Below are 22,774 nucleotides of genomic sequence, written 5' to 3'. Positions count from 1 at the left end.
TTCATTTTAAAACTTTTCATTTAAGCTCTGGTTCCGAGTGTAAAAACAGCACTAGCTACAAGGAATTCATATTTTGTGATTTATTGGAAGTATTATTATGGTATCAGAAACTGGTAGTTTTTTTGCTAAATATGTTTTTAAAAGGCTTGCTGCATTCTTAAGCATGATTTTATTATATCTTCAAGCAACTTTTTTCCCCCCATGAAGAATATATCTGTGATTTACAATGTGCCCTCACTACCAGAGCTGGTGGAGAGCATGTGCTGTGGTATTACATCACCCCGAAAGGGTGCTCTGGCTCCAGGCGCCTCCAGGCTCCTAAGCATATTGCAAAAGCTGGGTGGTTAAGTTCTTTCTGAAAACCAGGACTGTTGGAGATTAGCCACACCTATGTCCGGTCACACAGGGAGGAGCTGGGGAGGAAAGGAGGTGAATGGATATACTGACCCAACTCTCTTGCCACTTATGAAAAGGGAATGGAGACCCAGAGTGGAGAAGTGAATGCCCGCAAGTGAACCGCCCAGGACACTGCTCCTGGGTCTGCCCTTTGCCCACCCCACATGCCTTGCCTGGTCCTCCAAGTGCAATGCTGCTTCACTCACCCAGCCTCACGGCTGGTGCCAGGACCTGGTGCTCCCCTTAGGCCGTGGCTTGTTTTTATGTCCCTCCTGGTGGAAGTGGTCCAGCGAATTCAGCTTTCCAACCAGCAAGTTCTCGCTTAGGCACCCCGTCCCCACTAGCTAGGCGCTAATATGCAGCAAAGAGTTTATTGGCATAATTTCTCCAGAAAAGAGGCTGGAAGACTTGGCACGTTCAAACTTAAGCATTTTTATCAACAGCCCCAAAGGGCCACCCTTCCCCTTCCCATCACCACCACCAACGCAATAAGGCTTTCATAATCATAGGAAATCAGGTTGTACAAAGCAGCAACAGCACAGGCCAAAGGAGCAGGCACATGATACATCACTGAATCAACTGAGCAAGCAACCGCCTGGGAGCCATCTTTGTTAAAGGCAAAATAAGATGCTCACAAAGATACAGAAATGACTGGACTGTCCTGGTTCTTCGGAAGGAACGAGGGATGGGGTAGAGGAGACACTTTCCTTTTCTGTTTTCTTAGAAAACATGCAAAGAAAGGCTTCACAAACAATTAGGGTCGCGCCAGTATTTCCCAAACTTCCCTTCTCAAAGATGGCCGCCCCCACTGTCCACTCGAAGGAGCACATGGCAGAATCTATTGGGTGTGGAGAGAGGTAGGCAGCAGGAGAGATATAGTTTTCCACAAAGGTTGTGAGTTTTGTTTTTTTTTTCCTTTATTGATGGAATTTAAAGTGCATATAACTGAAGGCAAAGTCCAAGGCCTAGCGAAAGATATGAGGCTTGAGAGAGAGGCTCAGAGAGTCTAAAGGCCGCCGAAGAATACCCACCTAAAAAGGCCACTTGAGCTGCAAAAAACGAAAGGGTGGGGAGGCAGAAAATGGGGGAAGAGAAAAAGGTTGGTTGGGAGGAAGGAGGTAAGACAAACACCAGTTCAGAAATTCTGCCAAAGGTCACATGGAGGAGCTACTTCCCCCCCCCCCCCCCCAGCTATGAGAACACAGGCTGACCGCCAGGCCAGAACACTTGCCTTAGGAGATGTGAGGGGAGTGATAACCACCGAACCAGGACACAGCACCCCGGGGCCCTTCAGATGGGGCAGTAGTGAAGGGGGCCTCTCTAAGCCTGACATGGTCTTGCCTGGGGAACTAATGTGAGTCTAGGAGCCTCTATTAATCCAAGGGAAGCAGGGGCTAAGAGGACCATGGTCTGGAGCCCACCCAGAGACCCCTGCACTCCCCGTGACAAGGCATGTTTCCTTTGCTACGGAATATGGCCAGAGTTCCACTTACCCACACAGGCTGTGCCGTCTTCATTGGGCTCATAACCCCGATTGCATCTCTTATTGGTCCGGCACCTGTAGCTTCCATAGGTGTTGACACACACGGGCTTGTCTCGAGGGCATACGAATGGGAACTGGATGCATTCATTGGTGTCTGCAAGGCAAGGGGAGCCACTCACCAGGGAGAGGTGGGCAGTGTGTCCTAGCTTAGGATCTGTCTGTCTGCCTGCCCTGTGATCCCAGGTATGTCCCTTTTCCTTGCTGGGCCTGCCTCTCTACTTCAGTGCCCTTGGATAGCTCCTCCTGTCCTTGAACCCTGCATATTGGGAGCTCTCAGGCTGCTTCATCCTGGGTCCTTTCTATAGATCACATTTTTTCTAGATAAACTCTTTCAATGTGGACGACTGTAAACTTCCTGCCTCCAGCCATAACCTCTCCTTTGGGCTCCACACTCGTGAATCCAATCACCAATGGCCTCCATAGCAATTCCACCTGGATGTCTAATACACACCTCAGACTGATCATTTCCAAAATGGAACGCTGATTTCCCTCAGCCCCTAAGCCTCTTCTGTCCCCTCTCCATCGTCCACAGCTCTGTCAATGCCACCACCAACTGCTCAGCCACACCAGCAGAAATCAGACTTATCTCCCCAGCCTCCCGTTTCCTCACCCCAGGGCGCAATCCGCTCTACCCCAAAGCAGGCCTCTCATCTGTCCACCTCCCTCACTGCCACCACCCTATGCCCAGCCCCCACGGTCTCTTGCCTGGATGTCTGCAGTGACTGCCTTACTGGCCTCCTGGCTTCCAGGCTTCCCTTCAATCCAGCCTGCAATTCAGCAGCCAGAGTGATCTTTTCAAAACGTGAATCCCATCAGGTCACTCTCCTGCCTAGCTCCCAAGGGCCTAAGAACAAAGTCCAGACTCCTTCTGGGATCCTCAAGCCCCTCCTTGACCTGTGCTACCCTCCACCTCATCTCAACCATGACGGCACCTCTGACATATCTGTGACAAGCTTGTGCCCTTGGCCCATGTTCTCCCCTCGGCTCCTTCTGGGGCTGGTCCTTCTAATCCTGTGGTCTTGACTTACAAGCCCCTCACCAGTGGCTCTTTCTGACTTCTCTGCTCAGACAGTCCCCGGGCTGCACCTTGCTGACAGGGTCCCTAAACCACTTTCTCACACCACGAAGTCCTGTGTCTGAGGTCTGACCCCTCCACCAGAATGCGAAGCCCTCAGGTAAGGAACTACACTGCATCCCCAGAGCCGGACACGGTGCTTTAGTACCATGTAGGGGACCTTCTGGGTGACAGAAAGGAAGAGTTGCCGGGCCAGTGATCTCAAAGGGTCCTCTCAGCATGTAGAGAAGACTCCAAAGTTTTATGTGCCTGTGTTGTTCATTTATCATGTGACCAGAGTGGCACACGGACAGTATGGGGAGTCAGTCTTCCCCTAAGCACCTATACTTCATTCTGTAGTCGTGTGCCCAGGCCGTATCCCCCATGGGCACACTGATCCTCTTTCACTGGCTGTCCCAGACTGACCTCAATTTCTCTGTCTGTCACCTGGGATCTACCCCAGATAGCTCAACACCCTCCCTTGGCGCCTCCCTGCGCATGCCATCCCTGGCCCCACATATATGGTCGGCAGCTGTTCGTACGCAGACCACTCTATTTACTGGCTGTGAGCTCCATAAGAGCGGGCAGTGTCTGTTTTCTCTGGGTCTGAGGAAGAAAGAATCCACACCCTGAGTCCTCGTTACAAATCAAGATGTAAAGCTTTGGGTTGGACATCTTATGGACCCTGGGCTGCTAGACTGCTCCCCTCATAGAGTAATTGGGAGACTTGAGAAAGTCATGAGACCCTCACTGTCCTGGCATCTGGAAGCTACCAGCCTCTCCTGGACTGTACCTGGCTGCAGTCTCCTGTCTACACGGTGATCACAGTCCACACCCTGTTGTGCCCGAATGCCTCCTACAGTCAGCTCTGCCTCCATGGGTCTCTCAGCCTCCTGGCTGATTGCTCCTCATGCTGGCTGTAGAATGTTTCTGCTCTGCTTCTGGCAGGGTGAGGCTTATCCATCACCGTCTGAGTGTCTGTGTGGCACGTGTGCCATCCGCAGGTTTGCTCTCCTGCTATTCATGGCAGGCAGGGACTGCCAATGCCCAGCAGCGGGATGAGTCAGCCTGCAGTTGCTAAAGTCACTCTCACCTTGGTGAGGTATGGGGTGACTGTCTTGGTGCCTGGATCTCTAAGGACCGATGGCACCTTCCTCTCCCTATCTTTCTAGCCCCTGTCTGTGTCTTGGGTCTTGGTAGGTCAGGCTGAGAGTCCCCAGGAAGATCCCAGCCTCTGCCCCGTCCTCTGATGCCTATAGGCGACTCACCCATGCAATGGCCATTGTCCTGCTGGGAGAATCCTTGTCCGCACTGCAAGGTGGCAGAAGCAGAGACACTTGTGAGTTGAGAGGCCTCATCTCAGGTCCCCTCCTTGTCACAGCCACAGAGCAGCTGTCACCCTGATTACACTCTGAGAGACGCTCTTAGCCTGAGCCTGAGGGCAGCCCCTCCCTCCCCCCCTCTTATTTTGCCTTACACTAAGTATGGAGATGTTGTTGAGGTGGAGGGCAAGAGCATGTCATTTAAACTCTCCCTGTGTTTGAGATCTATGTACCTGAGATAGACCTGAAGCTGGACCAGGACTGTACCCTCAAGGATCCTAGTTTATGGTCTGAGCCTCATCCAAGGACAATAGGAGGTCTCTTCAGGTATTCAAGAAAGACAAGGGCAGTAGGAGACTAGGGATTGGTTCTCAACCCACCGCACAACTGGCTATGCAATCTTAGCTGGCCTTGGCTTCACTCTCTGGGCCTCTGGTTTCCTCCCCTGTGAAATGGGTGCAAACCCCGCTGCCCTGCCAACCCTCTAGAATTCTGTGAGAAGCTGAAGAGATGTGGGTACGGCAGGTTGCAAAATACAAGTGGAGCCATCATCTCTCCTGTTCTAGAGAGCGAGTCCACAGATTCACCCCTAGGGTAATAGGTGGTGGTGCTGCATATACATACACACATACACACATACACACACACACACACACACATACACACATACACACATACGCGCACACACACATACACACACACATACACACACATACACACACATACACACATACACACACATACACATACACACACACATACACACACATACACACACACACATACACACACACACACACACACACACACACACACATATTGACTCTTAGGCTCAAAGGTCCTGGCCCACCTCTAGTGGGGCTGTTTCCTGAAGTTTGTCCTCATCCTGGGGGTAGAGGATCTCCAACACTGAGTTCATCTCCCCGCTGGCCACACTGCGGCTCACCATCTTGCCGTCTGGCCATGTCACCTCCACACTGCTGGCTTCATCTCTTCCTGTTGGAGGAAGGAGAGGGGTCAGGAGCAGAGGAGAGAGGGCCTCTTGGAGTGCTAACAGAGATAGTAGCTAATGCACTCTTCCCAGGGCCGTGGGGATGAGTAAGATAGATTTGAGGAAGCTCCTCCTCGGGGCCAGACCGTCCAATCGACCACTGTGCAGTGATGGAGAGGCCTGGTGTCGGCCTTGTCCAGTTCACTAGCCCCTGGCCACATGCAGGATAAGAGTGACCGAAGAACTGAATTTAACATTTTACTTAATTGAAATTAATTTACAACTCAACAGCCACATGATGCTGTTGAGTTGAACTTATTCTAGCCAACAGGCCAGGCAGCAGAAGGTTGAATTCGGGGAGCTGTAATGGTAAGCAGGCTGACTTTAGAGCCAGGGGTTCAGATCCTGGCTGTCACTTGCTTGATAAGCTGAAAGAACATGATGAGGGCCAGGTGGCTGGGAGTCCTGGGGACAAGTCCTAGCTCTGCAGACAACTCTCTGTGCCCTTCTGAACATGCCTCTGTTATTTCTATTGATGGAGTTCTGCTAGGAGCCAAGCCTGCCTTTTTTTTTTTTTTTTTTTTTTTTTTGTCGCTGGGAATGTCCCCTCATGGGTTTCCCTCTCCATCTTGGGAGGCAAGCAAACAGATGAACAAATAAATTGTGTTAGATAGTGCCAAGCTTTGTGACAAAAAGACCCGGGGACTGGCCAAGGTCTGTTCAGTGGTCCGGGACAAACTCCTGGGGAGGAGCACTTGAGCTGAGCTGTAAATAAAAACCCAGGAAAGATGGGGGTAGAGAAAGGTCGCTCTGCAGATCTGTGATCCTTACAGAAGATACCCAGGAAGCTCGGACAGTGTCCCTTGTGAGTTTGTCACGCACATCCTGAGAGCAGCATGCTGTATCAGTGGCAAAAACTGGGCTGGGAAGATTGGTCAGGTGTTCAGGCACTGTCAAGGTATGCCCAGCTCCTGCCTAAGGAAGCAAGCCAGCCTGTGGCAAGATCTGGCTAAGAGTGATGATGTGGGTGGGGGTGGGGGTGAAAGGCCTCACCTGTGGGCCTTTCTTAGGTTATCAGGGAAGGCAGGCAGTGCTCACCACACCCAAGGGCGAGCACCCAGGCAGCCATGGAGAGCTCAGAGGACGGGACTTGTGCCTGCAGCCTCGCTCCTCCCATAGATCCTCTGGGTGGGTCGGCCCCAGCTTCTGTCTAGTTAGGGGGGGGCTCCTCAGGAGCCTGACTGCTGACTTCTATCCTGACTCCTAAAGCAGGGGTGGGAGAGAGACTCAAGAGGGCCAAGTATAGATTTTCTGTTTTGAAGCCGAATCGTGAGGCCCACGAATTTGGCGTTTTTTAGGGTGTGCAGTGCCCAAATTAAGTGGCACATGAGAAAAGCAAACATTTTCCATTAAAAAAAGGAGACAAAAGCAAGTGTTTCTCACCTATGCCGACAGAACAGCTTCATGAATACATTTTGCAGCCTGACTGAAGCCACAAATAACTCAAAGAGTTGAGGAATATTCATAGACTCAAATTTGCAGCCCCCATGGGGCATGTGGCTCTGGACCAGGTTCTCTCTCCCTGAATACTGGGGAGGGGCTGTGAGATGAATAAGCCATCCTTCCTGGGACTCAGGTTCTTTGTCTGAAACTTAGGGGTGCAGGCTCAAAACCCCACTGTCTAGAGAAGCACAGCATTTCTCCCCTGGAGTCTGAATACTGCCCCACTGATGACTATTGGCCGCATCAGCTCTTAGACAGGTCAGTAGTAATACTGAACACTGTCAGCATACCCAGACCAGACCAAATGCTTCATGGTGTGAACACACCAGTTCCTCCCATGTGGAAGGTGGTGTCTACATAATCTTCATCTTGGAGAACACTGAGACCTGGAGGGGCTAGGGAAATCACCCAGTCACTCACCTAAGGCCTTGTGACCCCAGAGCCCCTGTCTGCTCCGCTTTTGTTATACTGCCCTTCCCTTATGCAGTGGCAGTGACCCTCATATAGCAAATGTTGGGCAGGGATCTAGAATTCAGCATGAATGAAGAGAACCCAAGCAAGTGGGAGAGAGCCAGTTGCTATGAGATTAATGAGCGAGGTGAGGCTGTAACAAGTGAGGGAGGGGTTGTGATGGGACTGGTCCACTCGGTGGGGATGACGGCGGGGATGGTGGGGACGGTGGGAATGGTGGTGGGACGGCAGGGAATGGTTTTGTGTGGCAGAGAAGAAAAGTATTCAAGGCAGGGGAGAGAGCTTGGTAAGGCCACCCGTGTGAAAACGCAAGTTGTGTTTGAAGATGCAGAAGTTCAAAGTTGGGGAAGCAGAGTGGAAGGATGCTATTGGGTGGGGGGTGGGGAGGTGGGAACCTAGGGGAGACCTTGGAGACTTTGCACCTGCAAGGTGAGCATTTCATGCCCATTCTCTGGATTTAGATGCTGAGGCTTGGCAAGGTAGGGGGTGACTTGGGGGACATCTGAGCTAGTGCTGAAACCCAGACTCAGATCCTTGGATAGGTTAGCTAGATTCCTTGGCTCCAGGCTGCTGGCCAGGTGTCTCCAGTGTTCCTAAGGCTGTACAACTGCAGGGCCTGGCTCCCTGCCTCTGAGGTGAGGCAGCCACACTGCCAGGCTTCTGTACGGAGAGAGGTCTGTCTGGGTGGGGCCATTACCCAGCAGAGCCCTAGGTGTAGGTCAGGAACAGCAGGGAGTTGCCTCTGGCAGCTTTGAAAGGACAAAGGCCAGGGAGCCTCGTGGCATTGTGCTTTTCAGAATTACAAGCAAAGCAGATGGTGGGAATCCAGTTGGTGGAATATTTTTGCACTTCAATAAAGCCATTTTTATGTGGGCCACTGAATTTTCCTTCCCTAAATGAGCACCAGCCGGTTTGGAGGCAGCTCTGAGTCACTTGTAAACAATTAACTGAAGGGAAGGAGTGTGGGGATGGGGGCGGGGTGGTATCCATGCGTGGGGTTGGGAGAGCTTGAGTGGGTGACTCCAGCGGGGGCACTGGGGGCCAAGTGGGTTAGCAGTCCTTATTTTTATCTGCTGGGTTTGGCTGTACAGTTGTTCAGCCCACTGGCACCCAGGAGATTCAGTAGCTGGGTGGGCAATATTCAGCACCATGAACAGAAAGGGTTATTTATGAAGCCAGCAGGTGGTCTATACCCAGGAGGGGTAGGGACCAGCCAGGGCAGCTGCCCAGGAACTGCAGAATGTGGTTAGGGTTCCCCGGAGTGAGGGCAGGGTCTGCTGAGGAGGAGCAAGACCCATAAAGCCCTGCATAGCTGAGTGGGTCCTCAGGGGACTCCTGGAGAACAAGGCTAGGAAAGTTCCTGAGATTTTTGCTTCCTGGTGCAACACAGCTTAGGTTTCTAGGGAGGAGGAGAGTAAGGTCTGACTCTCCTGTCCTTATTGCTCTTGCACCATCTTAGTAAGGCCTGGAGCATTCAGAGAGGTAACTGCAGGCAGGTGTGCCTCAGCCAGTGCAGTCTGGAGTCTGACCGGAAGGGCTGACGTGGTATGCATACATGTGTACTCACCTCTGTGTTAACACCAGCTCCCCACACCTTGCAGCAACATCAGAGAGAAGCAGCGGGGAGTGATTCATGGAGCGAGAACCACCAGGGAGCAGGGTTGCTGAGCTTGGGCTGGAAGTGTATGCCATGAGGGCTTCTTGCAGCCCTCTCCCCTCCAGATCTGGGTCCTGAACACAGCCTCGCCCTCTACTCTGCTTCTTGGTCCCACAGAACCCCAGGGCAGACCTTTCTTGAACACGTGGCCTAGACAGCCCCCTTCGCGCCTCCAACTGCACAGACCTGGAAACAATCTAGCTGTCCATCAACAGGGGACTTGGTAAATAAATTATGAATGCTGCCACACAGCGAAATACTCTGCGGCTCTGGTGGAAAATAAAAGAGATGTGCACAGACTTGGAGGGATGGCCCGGCTTTTACTGTGCAGGGGAGGAAAAGAGCAAGTGGAGGAAATGCCATCATTTTTTTTTTTTTTAAAGAAACAAAGCTAAGTAGCGTGTGCATCTTAAATGCGCCCCTGTGTGTACTGCATGGGGTAATGGCTGATTAGGAGCTTGGCCTCCTAGCTGGAAGCTGCTGCTTGTCCCTCTTCCTCCCCACTCCTAACCCCCTTCCCCTGCTTGGCATTTTCTTTCTTTGTGGCACCTAATGCAGTCTTCACATGGTCTATTTCGCCTGTCTATTCCGCTCATCATGGCTCCCATGCTTCCCTTCCCACTAGAATACAGAGGTGCTCAAGGCAAGGCCCTTGATCCAGATACTGCCGGGCAGCTAGTAGGTGTTCAGTGAACGTGAACTGAATTGAGTGAATGAGGAAATGTTTGTTTGTTGTTTTGTTCTTTACTTAACATTCCAAGCACTGTGATGAGATCGCGGGTGATTTTTACTTCTTTTTATGATTTGTTGTATTGTCTCGCTTTCCTATAATCAATACACATTGTTCTCACAATCAAGAGAAATGTTTGAGAAGTGTTTTAAGAGGACTCTAAGAACATGAGTCGTGGGGCTGCTGCCCTGCACACATCTTCTCGCCTCAGCTCTGGCTTCCCTGAACCTGCCAGGACGCCCCCCTCTGTCCATCAGGCCCTGTCTAGCCTCCCCTGGAGACTTCCCCAGCTCCCACTTTCCAAACACTGCTCCTATCCCTCCAATTGAGTACTCCCACCACTGGGCCTTGGTTCTTGCTAGCCTGGCCTCTGGAATGCTCTCAGCCCTGCCTCTCCCATGTCCGCCCCCGCTTCTAGGTTCCTACTATTTTGCTAGCTCTCCTCCTATTCTCCTCACTTGGCAAAGCCGTTCAGGGCAAGAATGATTTCCCTTGATCCATCTTCTCAAGGCTCCACGTTAGTGCAGGATGCATGAGACTTCCTGAGTCTGTCCAGCAGACTGGCAGCAGCATTTCTTCCTGTCTCTTTCCCCACATCTCTGCCTCTCTTGCCTTCTGCTTCTGCCCTGTTTCTCTTCCTTTGCTCGTTTTCCGTTTTCCGCAGTCATTCCCGACACCTGGTTTCCCCACTGTCTCCCTCTCTGCCTTCTCCTCTGTGCTCTGTCGTGTTGCTGGCTCCCCATAAGTCAGGAAGGACAACTATGCTCAGCCCGTTAAGAACCTGCTGGGATGCTATGGGGTCCTGAAGAGGCAGGGATGGAGCTGGCCTGGTCCACTGTTTAGGTTTCTCCTGGTCCACTGTTTAGTTTTCTGGTCTGGGCCACGGAGCTGCTCTGATGTCTGAGGGTCACTGTTGATCTCAGACAACTAGCAAGGGTCTGTTCCTGAGACCAGGCGTCCGTCCAGTGTCCCTCTGGAAAGGGAGCCCTACAAAAGAGAAGCCTGATAGGGGCAGGGTGGGGACCCTTGCAGCAATTTGGTTCAAACCAACAGCAAATCCCATTTTTTGCCCAGTATTGAGGGCTGCTTTCAGGAGGGGCCCCTGACCAGATGTAGTGTGTGCTACATTGGGTGCTCGTTTACTCCTGAGCACCCTGGATCTCATCAAATGACCCTGCATGCTGCCTAGTTGAGGAAGCAGGCTCTTCTCCTGGTGGTGACAGATTCTGGAGAGGAAAGGACCCAGAGATGCCCCCTAATACACAAAACAGCAGAGCCAGTCCACAGGCTGTGGGGCCAGACGGCCTCAGCCCAGCTCTGTTGCTCTATTCTGGGAGCCTCCATTTCCTTCTGTTCAGCGGGGCTCACATCTAGCTGATAAACACTTAAACTTTGAAACCACAGCGACCATCTTGGTGCTTGAATGGCCTTTCAGGATACCTATAAGCGGAGGGGATACTCGCATCAGGAAGAAAGAGACAGAGAAGCCGCGGGGGGTGGGGAGTCACCAAGCCCAGCAACTCAGTTTCTAAGGAGGGCTCCAAAGCCAGCCCATCCCCACCTTCTGGAGCTGTGAATTGGTCAGTGTGTTTAAACATCACCTCAGCGTTCTGGCCTGTAAAGTAGAGACTGTGGTTCATAATTCATCCAGTTCCCAGGAGAACTGGATGAAGAATTTGGGCAGAGCCCTGCACGCTGGAGCATGCTGTAGGTGTCGGCTACTGTTAATTTGCAAGAGGGAGAACTCCATGTTTAAAAGTCAGCTTGTACCCTTAGGGCCAGCATAGCAAATGGCTGTCCTAGGAGTGACAGATGCCCCACCCTCAGGCTCACCCATCCAAGCCAGGGAACAGGCTCATATAACTAGGCTCTGGGTGCCCTAAATATTTATTGCTTCTTTCTCAGACTACATAAATATTATGTGTTCCCTATAAAAACCAGAAGGCGCACACATATACTAGAACATATGGTAGAAAATACAAACCTGAGTTTGAATCCCACCTCTGCCATTTGAGAATCATGAGCTGATGGGCAGGCTTCCCTTAACATTTGGATCCACAGTTTCCCATTTGCAAGATGGAGTTAGCAATGCCCACCTGAGGGTACTCGTGAGGATGAGTTCATAAGAACTGGGTGCCCAGCACTGTGTCCAGCATACGCAGAGTTCCTGAAGTAATCTCGTCACTCAGATGGAATGGTTTACGCTCTTGGTATTTTTTTCCTTGTTTTTTTTTTCCTTTGTGCACATACGATGTGTGCTTAATATTAATGCTTCTAAATATTTATTGATTAGAGAACATACTGTCTAATCTTTTTATATTAAAATCATATCACCTCACAAGGCGGTAGCACACAGGAAAGCATCTGGTGAAAGCTGGGCAATCTTTGGCTCAAATGCTTTGACTTGTGGCCCACCTCTTCCTCAATGCTCCGCAGTCTTTTTCCCATTAATTGTGATCCCTGCATGCTCCCTGAAGAATTTTCACATCTCCCTATAACCTCCATGTTTTTAAAAACAGTTTATTTTGATGTAACTGGAGAGCTAGCAGGGTTGTGAAGACAGCGCACAGGGATCCATGTAGGTGGCTATCCCAGTGCCTATGGCTTCAAGTAGGTAGCTGCCCCAGTACCTATGGCTTGCTTCATGGTCGTACCGCACAGAAATCAGGGCCTTGCCATGGGAACAGGTGTGTGAACAGTTCCTTGTCATGAACCACACATTAGATTCATGTAGCCACTGCCACTGAGACACTCACTGCCCATCGCTGTGGAGATGCCCCTTGTGGTTTACCTGCCCTTCACAACCTCTAACCTGAACTGCCCATCTTCAGCTCTATGACGTGGCCATTTGGGGAAGGTGACTTTGACAAAAAGACTTCTTTACTCACCGAATCCCTCTTATTGTCAAATCACATTCTGCAGTATCAAACAAGGCAAGTTTCCTTTGCTTCTGTTTTTGTTTTGTTTTGCTTTGTTTGTTGATACAGGGTTTCTCTGTGTATCCCTGGCTGTCCCAGAACTCACTCTGTAGACCAGGCTGGCCTCACACTCAGAGATCCGCCTGCCTCTGCCTCCTGAGTGCCAGGATTAAAGGTGTGTGCCATCACCATTGGGCCATTGTTTCTGGTTTTTAGCTCTCAAACATAACACTATGAACAAAAGTGCAAAGATCTTTGTGTGTCTATTTTTTGCTTTTCTGAGATACATAGTTAGGGATATTAGAGACTCCCCCCCAAATTCTGGTGATGGCATTTGTAATTTTTGGCCTCATTATATGAAAAACAAGAGACATTAAAGTAGAAACTGAACCAAGGACTTGAATGTGCCCTACTCCTTCCAGCCCACATCGTTACATCCAGTAATATACATTATGGTACTCTATTGGGACCTGGGCAGTGGGGACAGTCACAAAGGGAACAGCCAACACTCTGCAGGACACCGTGCTGCCAACTGAGGATGTGTCCTTGGCATACTGAACAACTCAATGCCCTTTCAAAGTAAGATCTTTTTAACTTATGTTGGCATGAAACCCCAGGATGGATCAAGGAGCTCTGTAACAGTTGGGGCATACCTAATAGTTTCTTTCTTTCTTTCTTTCTTTCTTTCTTTCTTTCTTTCTTTCTTTCTTTCTTTCTTTCTTTCCTTCCTTCCTTCCTTCCTTCCTTCCTTCCTTCCTTCCTTCCTTCCTTCCTTCTCTCTCTCTCTCTCTCTCTTTCTTTCTTTCCCTTCCTTCCTTTCTTCCTTCCTTCCTTTTCTCTCCTCCTCTCTCTTCCTCCTCCCTCTCTCTTTCTCTCTGTCTTTCTTTCTTTATTTTTTGAGACAGAGTTTCTCTTTTCTCTGTGTATCCCTGGCTGTCCTGGAACTTGCTCTGTAGACTAGGCTGGCCTCAAACTCACAGAGATCTGCCTGCCTCTGTCCCTTGAGTGCCGGGATTAAAGGTGTGCATCACCACCAACCAGCATAGCTTTTCTTTTTTAAAAGAATCTATTTCCATCCATTTGCATGCAAAATTCAAGATGTCATTTTTTTCCCCACTGAGTAGTATTCTAATGCGTATATATTCCACATTTTCTTTATCCATTCTTCCATTGAGGGGCATCTAGGTTGTTTCCAGGTTCTGGCTATTACAAATAATGCTGCTATGAACATAGCTGAACAGATAATTTTGTAGTATGATTGGGCATCTCTTGGGTATATTCCCAAGAGTGGTATTGCTGGATCCTGAGGTAGGTTGATTTCCAATTTCCTGAGAAACCGCCACACTGATTTCCAAAGTGGTTGTACAAGTTTGCATTCCCACCAGCAATGGATGAGTATTCCCCTTACTCCACATCCTCTTCAGTATAGGCTGGAATATCACCATAGAATCTTTGTCCAGTGATGGATGGAGATAGAGACAGAGACCCTCATCAGAGCAAGGGACTGAGCTCCCAAGGTCCAGTTGAAGGAGGGAGAAGATGAGCAAGGAAGTCAGGACCATGAGGGGTTGGTCCACCAACTGAGGCAATGTGTCTGTTCTAATGGAAGCTCACCAAATCCAGCTGAACCGGGTCTGAATGAGCATGTTCATTCAGATCAAACCAGACTCTCTGAATGTGGCTGACAAGGGTAGCTGACTGAGAAGCCATTGATAAAGGCACTGTGACTTGTTTTTACAGCATATTCTGGTTTTTTGGGACCCTAGTCTATATGGATGCACAGCTCCCTAGGCCTGGATGTAGTGGGGAGGGCCTTGGACTTCCCACAGGGCAGGATTCCCTGCCCTCTCTCAAGCAGGGAGGGGGAAGGGAAGAGGGTGAGTCGGGGAGCGGGAGGGGATTGGGAGGAGGGAAGGAAGTGTAAATATTTGAATGGAAAAATAAAAAAAAAGAATCTACCAAGCATTCAGGCCCGTGAGATGACTCAGCAGGTAGAGGCACTTGCCATGCAAGCCTGGTGACATGAGTTCAATCCCTGGGACCCACATACAGGTGGAAGAGACAATTAACTCCACAACATGTCCTCTGATCCCCACATGCATGAATGCCCCCCCCCACTAAGAATAAATACACAGCTAAAACTATGATCTACCATGCCATTTTCAGAATGGGAGTTTATGCCCCACAGTAGTGAGAGAGTCATCTTCTCCTGTGTCTGGAGGCTGCCCAGCCCCTCGCAGCATACTTTTGGGGTATTCTAAGAGGTGGGTAGTATAGTTCAGCAGTGCCAGGGGCATGCTGTTGATTTGCTTCTGGGGAGTGTGGAGACTGCAGCTTTTAGACACACAAAAGGACAGTTTTTTTTTTTTTTTTTTAGAATCCTGTCCTCCACCAAGATCCAGCGTTCACCCTTAGGGTGACTTTGTGCCCATTGAAAACTTAGGGCTCTAAGCCTTCTATCCAAGAAAGTCATCAGCACCCAAAATACTGAGCTAGTTCAATCAGGTCAAGGGGCAGCTGCTACGAACATATTTGGTGGGGATCAGTTTGTGAAAAAGGCTATGTCCTGGGCAGAAGGAGAATTATGTACTCTGTCCCCAAGGTGAGCTAAATCCACAAAGGCCCTAGGTTGGGGGCTCCTGCAGGCGAGGGGCAACCTTCTCCGCATTCCTTTCTTCTGAGCACAGACTCACACTCAGCATCCACTGTGATGCCATAGCGAAGTTGAATCTCACTGCACATTGCAAGACTTAATTGCAGAATCTTCTACTATTCCCATGGGCCCTGACTCACCCAGGCCAAAATGTGCTACAGGCTCCATCTCACACAGGTACCCGGAGCCTCCATCAATGATCCGTAGGTGCGCCCCACTCTTCTTGGTGTAGAGTACAACCTTGGCACCCCTGGCGAAGGCGCCAAACCGGGTGCGGGGCACCACACGTAACCAGTTGTTGCTGAAGCCCTGGGGGAAGGAAGGTAGTGGGCATCAGCTGGGTTGGCATAGAGCAGGGTGGAGGGAAGAGAAGGAGGAGAGAAGGAGGAGGGGAGAAGGAGGAGAGTTGGTGCAGAGAAAAGGGAGAGGAATGTGGGCTGCAGGAAGGGGGAAGCCAAACGACTGTGGGGCAAAATTTGAGGCCAAGAAGTTCCCGTGGCAGAAGGCAGAGGGTTGAGCAGGGAATTCTTTTGGATATGGTACTTCGGGCTGGGAACGTATGGGCTTCCGGTCCAAGGCTTTCCAGTTCCCGCTTCCCATCATGCTGGCTAGCAAGCCCAGGTTCCTTGCCTTCATGGGCCACTGAGAGCACACCAGGCTGGGAGCTAAGGGCCCTGAGGTGGGTGCACACCTGATTTCCCCGGAAGACAGACAGTGGCTGAGCCATGGACTCTCCATGTGACAAGATGAGGTCCAGCATCCCATCTCCATCGAAGTCCGTCACCACGCCCCCTACAAACAAGGCAGATTTCACCTCTAGCCGCTAGACTAAGGGGGAGGAGGGGCTCCCTGGTGTAGTGATGATAACCATGAGTGTGAAAGGCAAAAAGAGAGAACAAACAGGCTGGGGCAGGAACAGGGCTGCAGGCCCATCACTCTCCTGTCCATCATCCAGCTCAAGACAGGAATTCACAGACAAGCTTTACTTCCTTTCCCTGAATGTTCATGAATGGGATAGGTGCAAGCTACTACCTGCTTTTCTTGTGGTTTGAATGATATACCTCTTTATTTACACAGTGGGCTTTGTTTCTGTTTTTCCCCTTCTCTAGTGTTTGTATAGGCATGGTCTATTTTTGGTTCTCTCTACAACCCAAAGAGGTGAGAAAGGCAGACACTCTCATTTTGTGGAAAACAAAACCCAGAGAATAAAGTAACTACAGACCTGGGTCCTAGGATTCCCACACAAGTGCTCTTTATCTGGCTGATTGCCAGGAGGGGAGGGGTCAGACCCAGGATGCCTGCCAGGGAACAGAGGGGAACTCATCCCTCAACCTTCCCATCTCTACACAGCAAGGCATGGCCAGAGAAACAGCAGCCTCCCCACGAATCCTGCTCCTCCCCCAGCAGGCCTGGGGATGGAAGGAGGGGTGGTCTCCTTACCTGACTCCTGCCTTTAGACCCATGGCTCTCCTCCATTCCCATCCTACTCTGGGATCTCAGGGTGGCAGGTATACCCTGGCTGCCTGACTTCTTGCTCCTCTCTGCCGGAGGGTATGGATTGTGCTGAGCTGGGTCAGGGGCCTTACCTGTACCCCTGCCTTCAGGCTCTAGGGCATCACCAGGATTGAGCTCCTCGATGAGGGGGTCTCCATGCTCCCTGCGTATAACACTGTAGAAAAGACAGACTTGTTCTACCAAGGTTCTGTGGGCTCCCTAGACCTACCGGCCCAGCCATGTCCCTTGAGTAGCCCCTTCACTGTGCTCTGATGCCCATGGACTTTCTCTCTCTCACAGCCTCTGACTTCACGATGGCTGTTCCCTTCTTGTGTTTTAATTTATGTGGGTAAACATTGATTTTTCCTTCTCCAATAGATGAATTATAGACAGCCTCGGGAGGGGCAGGTGATGGATGGAGAAGGGCAGAGGCACAGCTACCTTCAACTGATCTTCATGCTCCTCCAAAGGATGCTGGGTTCCATAGCTCTGGATGTTGCTGAGGGATTAACTCTCTGCAGGTTCTCCCGCCTCAGCCCACTTGCCCGCTCGCCCTCCACTGACTGGCTGCCCTGCTGAAAGCCATCCCTGCCGCCTCTGCTGTCTTTATTACTTTCTGCCCATGGTAACACTGCCCAGGTCTATGAGCTTGCTGTAGGCCGGGACCTTGTATTAGCCATCTTGGCTTCTCTCACAGCACTGAACACAGGGCCTATCTCCCAGGTCAGCTCCAAGCACAAGTCTGTGGGGGAGTTGGAATGAATTCCTGAGGCAAATAAGAAGGGTCCCTTTATGTTGTGAGAGTTTTTCTGTGTATTTGGAATACTCAGTCTTGTCCCTGAGCACTTCTGAGACTCTCTCCATGTCTTGCCCTCTCCATATGAAGAGTTATGTGGCCGACAGCAGTGTGAGCTTTCCTCTCTAGCCTCTCTTACTTCAACTATTAACTAGCCTCTCTTAATTCAACTATTTGTTGAATTCTGCAGCTGTGGATCCTCTGCCCTGGCTGGGTGAGGAGCATGGGAGGAGCCTGGGGCGGGAGGAACTTGTACTCCTCTCCTAACCATACGGTCTGCTCAAACCACACTGTGTCCCAAAAGCTGCCTGTGGTGACTGGATGCGGACCGCTGCAGAAGTTCAGGCACTTGCAGGGCTGTACAGATGCCCGTGACGCATCCTCCATTCACCTAGGGCATCTAGGTTGAGCACGTCCATGTGTACACGTGGGTGGCACACAGTGTACCTGGGAAGGGTGCTGTGCACACGCACACATGGGCATACACACATCTGCTAGGGGTGAGACTCTTCAGCTTGTAGACTCACACTGTCCTGTTGACTATTTGTGGGCTACAGGCTCTGCTGCAGCTGGGCGGACGCAAAGGGTGGCAAAGGGAAGAGGGAAATGGCCAGACTGGCATTTCAGCAAGTTGCTATGCTGGACTAGAGACCAGGGGAGGACTGTGGTGGGCACAGAAAGCCCCACAAGACGAGAAAGTGGTACTGGACTTGAGACCAGACCAGAGGTATTTCGATGCATATGTGGGAGGCAGCCCGCACCCCACTAGGCCTGGGAGAGTCCATGCTTGCATGGCCATCATGGGCTCCTCTCACTGGGGCTTGGATCTGGTTTGGGTGAAATGTTGCTTGAAGCATCATTAAAGGACCATGAGGCTTTGGGTCCCCAGTGTCCAGGCATGTTGCAGGAGGGACAGAGCGCCAGGGACTGGTCCCTTCAGTGATGGTAACAAGCTGGCACAGTACGGGGCAAGTGAGGGTTAAACTTTCAAGCTGCCAGTTGAGCAATCATCCCAGCTGCAGCCCTCAAGCTGTGTGCTCAGGACCCAGCCATCTGCCTCTGGGACTTGAGGCCCAGCTGTGTACCTAGACAGTGGCTTCTGTTGCCCCTGAGTGGAAGCGAACTCTGCCCCAGGGGGTGACCATTTGGCGACTGTCCACTAACAGTCCAGGGCTAGCCTTTCTTGGGCAGCATGGGAAGCTGGGAGGTTGGAACAGGCCAGGAAGGTGGACAGGCAGAAAGGTCCCTCGGTTCTTGGGCTACAGAACCCGAGCCCTAGCCAAGCCGCTGCTCAGGGCCCTGGCAAGTGACACTTTATTAGCCAGAGAAGGAAGGCAGCATCTCTGTTAACGAGCAATTGATCTTCTGCAATTAATCTAGAAGTTGTGAATAAGCTTTTTGCAAGGCACCTAATTAGTAAATCTGGTGCCTTCAGGGGGTGATTACATCCAGTCAGGATTGATGCTTGGTTAATAATTATATTTTAAAACATGCTTAGTCACAGCTTGCGCCTTTTATTAATAGTTGAGCCCCCCTGAGAGAGGGAATAGGGACATGGAGAGCCAAGCAGGTGACCTGACCTATTTCCTGGCTCCAGGACCTTTGCTCCACCTTCTCTCCTCACCCAGCGTGTCTTAGCGACATCCCAGACCATGTGAGGTTTGTCCCCACAGTGCTTTCAAATGTCTGTGTGATAAGAATGGCCCTGTGCCTGCTGCTATGCTGGGCATACCACATCCTGGGCCTCAACCCTTGAGATTTGGCCTGGATGTCTGAAGTGGGCCCTAAGACTCTACACAAGCCCTTGAAAGATCCCTCCAGTCCCCACAAGATGTGTCACCTTGGAAATTTGTCCCTTTCTCTTTAGAATGATGCTCAAGTGCTAGAGGACTCTGAGATTTTCTCTCTGTTCTCTACCTTAACTGTTGAGGAATGATCTTTTTGTACACTGTGAAGATGTATCACTTGGATTGGTTTAATAAAAAGCGGAATGACCTATAGCTAGGCAGGATTTTTGGGACAGAGAGGACACTGGGAAGATGAAAGGTGGGGTTGCCAGGAGATGCAAAGGGAGCAGGACATGCTGGAGGACAGGCAAAGCCATGAGCCACGTGGCAATACGTAGATCAATAAAAATGGGTTAATTTAAGTTGTAAGAGCTAGTTAGCAACAAGCCAAACTTTTATATATTATATAATGGCCGAGCTTTTATAATTAATAATAAGTTTCTGTGTCATTAGTGGGGAGCCAGAAGTCCCAATGAAAGGGTCCAACTACACTTAACCATCTCTTCCAGTGTTCCCCCCAAATGCTCTACAGAGCAGCCAGTCTCTGAGAAACATCTCTGAAAGATGTGTCCTGGGGCCAAATCTATTTGAACACTCGGTCCATCTTTTGGAATGGTGAAATGCTCAGTGGTTCTGTTATAGGTGCTCAGAAATCTCTGGCAAACAAGCCGGATCCCTTTTGCTTAGTCCAGGTTTACCCAACAGACTTGCCCCTGGAGCCTTTCTGTGGCTGTGGGAGTGGTTCTACCTCGTGGGGATGGAGTTGGGGCCTATCTGGACCACAGCGAGGGCTGACGGCTAACTCAGGGTTCTCTCTCTATCTTGCTTGGTTTCTGTCCTCCCCTCTGATCTCTTTCCTGACCAAGGCCTATCCTCCCCTGGGCACAGTTTCTCTGGCCCTTGGAATCCAGCCCCATGGCCTGAATACAGTACCGGAAGAGGCGATTGGCTGCCGAGCTGCGGTAGGCGATGTTGTTGAAGAAGATTTCCAGTTCCTGGTCGTTGTCGAAGTCGGCAACAATGACAGTTCGGACCGGGGAGGGCATCGAGAACTTGGGGGAAGCGATGTCCTGGAGGAGAGAGTGCTGAGGGTCAGAAGATAGGAGGGTGGCAACAAGCCCACGCCCCTCTACTGTGTGACTATGCATGGAGGAAACCCAGCCTCTCTGTTATGTCCCCTCTCTTATGACCTGGAGTGGTGACCCATGGGATGGCACAGACTTCAGACTGCCTGCAGAACACGGAAGGCGGAGTAACAGCTGCAGCTCACACCAGCTCACGCAGGGAGCTCTGAGATGGTTCCTGGTCCCAACCACACTCAGCCCTCCTGCCAGGACCCTGAGCGGCCTGACGTCAGCGGTCCACTTTACAGATGGGATAACTGAGCCTTGAGTTGGTGATCGCCAACAATGGGACCAGAGCCAGAGCTACATACCGAAGATTCTGACCTTCCTTCTCGAGTGCTGGACCAGAAGCCAGAAAGGCCCTAGGAACCACCTGCTTTTGACTCCAGCCCCGGCACTGGCTTGACCTTCGGGAGGTCACTGAACGCTTGGGCTGGATCTCACTGGCAGGGGGATAGCAGCATCCTACACTGTGAGGCCTGCTATGTCAGGTGCACATAACAGAGTGGCCAGAAAACAGATCGCTGGTAATCTGTGATGCCTCAACCTTGTCACCAGCCCCATGCAAAGCCAGACCTATAGAGGAGCAATGCCTGTCATTGCTCCTACTTCCTCATTCTGATTCTTGGGAGTCTTGGGATTTTATTTGAGGCACGATTTGAAGGAGTGTCATTATCATTTCCCCAGGACTTCTGGGGAAACTCTGGACCCAAGACAGCCAAGCTGGGAACCCTCCCCACAAGCGCTGGCAGTCTTGAGAGGGCCTGGCACGGCGTCCTAGGTGTGGGATTTGCCTCTGAAATGGAAGAAGAGCTGTGCAGATGGCCTTTTGTTTCTGGGCAGAATACTCCCATTGTGTATAGGTTGTCCCTTAAAGACATTCAGTGGCTGTCCAAATTTCACTGTGTAGGTGAAGAGAGCTGGGAAGGGCTGAGCTGGTTCTCTGGGAGCCCCTGCCCTTGGGCCAGGCCCTGCCCTCCTCTCCTTCGATAGCCTGCTTTGGAACCACAGAAAGCAGCTTTCTCGGCTCAGCTGCAGAGATGCTTGCTCCTGGAGTCAGGAGAGGGTGACAGTCCTCATCAGCACCGTAATGAGGTTGATTAAGAGCCTGGCTGGCTGGTCAGGGTGGGCTGAGCAGGGTCTTCAGAGCTGGGGAACAAGGAGACCTGAGAATCTCTAACTCATTACTGCTCCATCGATCCTGTAGAAATGGAAACTTACACAGCCCCCCTGGGGTTGCCCCTCTGCATGCCTGGGTTTCGAGATAATCTATGTAAAGCTCTTATCAGGGATCCTGGTACGTGGGTGGCACGTGATAAATGGGACATTTGTTATTATTGTTATTGTGCTGTGCAGGGGCCTCAGAAGGCCAGCATGTTCTCTAACCTCAGCGCAGGACATCTGAAGCCTTTGTACTGTGAGCCACGAAGTTGATAATTTTATAATGGGAACTGTCCTGTGTGTTGTGCGGTGTCTGCAGCAACCTTGCTGGCTTTTGTCCTTTCCCAGTTGGGACAGTTCAAAATGTTCCCAGACATCGTCAAATATGCCGGGACAGGGAGGGCAAAATCATTTCTTCTGTGAGTCTGGGCTAGAATGTGGGACAAAAAAGGAACTTGCTCAGAATTCCAGGATCAATGTCCTGAGTTCTAGGCAAGAGTCCTCTTCTCCAGATGATCTAGAGTCTCAGCAGGGAAGGGAGCACTGAGAACACTTTGGGTGGGGCCTCTTCATGGTCACACAGAGTTTGGGGATCCTGGATAATTCTCTGTGTTCACAAATTTGGAATACCATAACCTTCCATTTTCTATTATGATTATTATTATTATTTACCAAGCCCTAATCTGATTTCTCGATATTGGCTTCATCAAATCCATACTCTGTCATCTGCTGGGAAAGCCCCAGATTCAAGCTCATCACTCTCACCCAGCAGCCCTCGGGGAGAACACTTGACATTATATTCTGCCCACAGCGCAGGCAGGGGGACAAGGGTGTGTGCGTGTGGTTATCCTTACCCTTTATTTGACTTTAGGGACAACCTGGGAGCTCCCTGGCCTCAACTTCTTTTCTCTCCCATCATTCTACCATGAACCATGAATTCTACCATGTTCCTGGGAAACCCAAGGAACTGGGTTGCCAAAGACTGACAACAATTTCCCTGACAGGGTTCCTGTAGGATGCCTTGGAGACTCCTCTTTCTCTGCAGCCATTTATTCTCTGCTCTCGGCCTGAAAACCTGCACGTGGCTGAGTCTGATGTCCTTGACCCTGCATGTCACCTTTCTTGGGACCCCACCCCCAGCTCTGGAGAGGCCCAAGGAGGCACAAAGCAGGTT

At 50.8% G+C, this 22,774-nt stretch overlaps 1 protein-coding gene across 1 annotated transcript in view; it reads right to left on the bottom strand.

The window, feature by feature from the left end:
• Positions 1–808: 808 nt before the first annotated feature.
• Crtac1 (cartilage acidic protein 1) overlaps positions 809–22,774 on the bottom strand; it is a 142,572-nt gene continuing 120,606 nt past the window's right edge. The window contains exons 8-15 of the mRNA XM_087907887.1: positions 20,249–20,385; positions 16,825–16,907; positions 15,930–16,030; positions 15,379–15,547; positions 5,166–5,311; positions 4,262–4,304; positions 1,890–2,033; positions 809–1,445 (exon numbers count right to left, since the gene is read on the bottom strand). Of these exons, the coding sequence (XP_087764013.1) occupies positions 1,327–1,445; positions 1,890–2,033; positions 4,262–4,304; positions 5,166–5,311; positions 15,379–15,547; positions 15,930–16,030; positions 16,825–16,907; positions 20,249–20,385 (942 nt within the window). The 3' untranslated portion in view covers positions 809–1,326. The remainder of the gene's footprint in view (positions 1,446–1,889; positions 2,034–4,261; positions 4,305–5,165; positions 5,312–15,378; positions 15,548–15,929; positions 16,031–16,824; positions 16,908–20,248; positions 20,386–22,774) is intronic.

Source organism: Myodes glareolus, chromosome 7, assembly GCF_982192425.1.
Source record: "Myodes glareolus chromosome 7, mMyoGla1.1, whole genome shotgun sequence".
Classification (NCBI taxonomy): Eukaryota; Metazoa; Chordata; class Mammalia; order Rodentia; family Cricetidae; genus Myodes; species Myodes glareolus.
The sequence above is the reverse complement of the archived record's forward strand: the minus strand, read 5'-3'. Positions and strand labels throughout refer to the sequence as shown.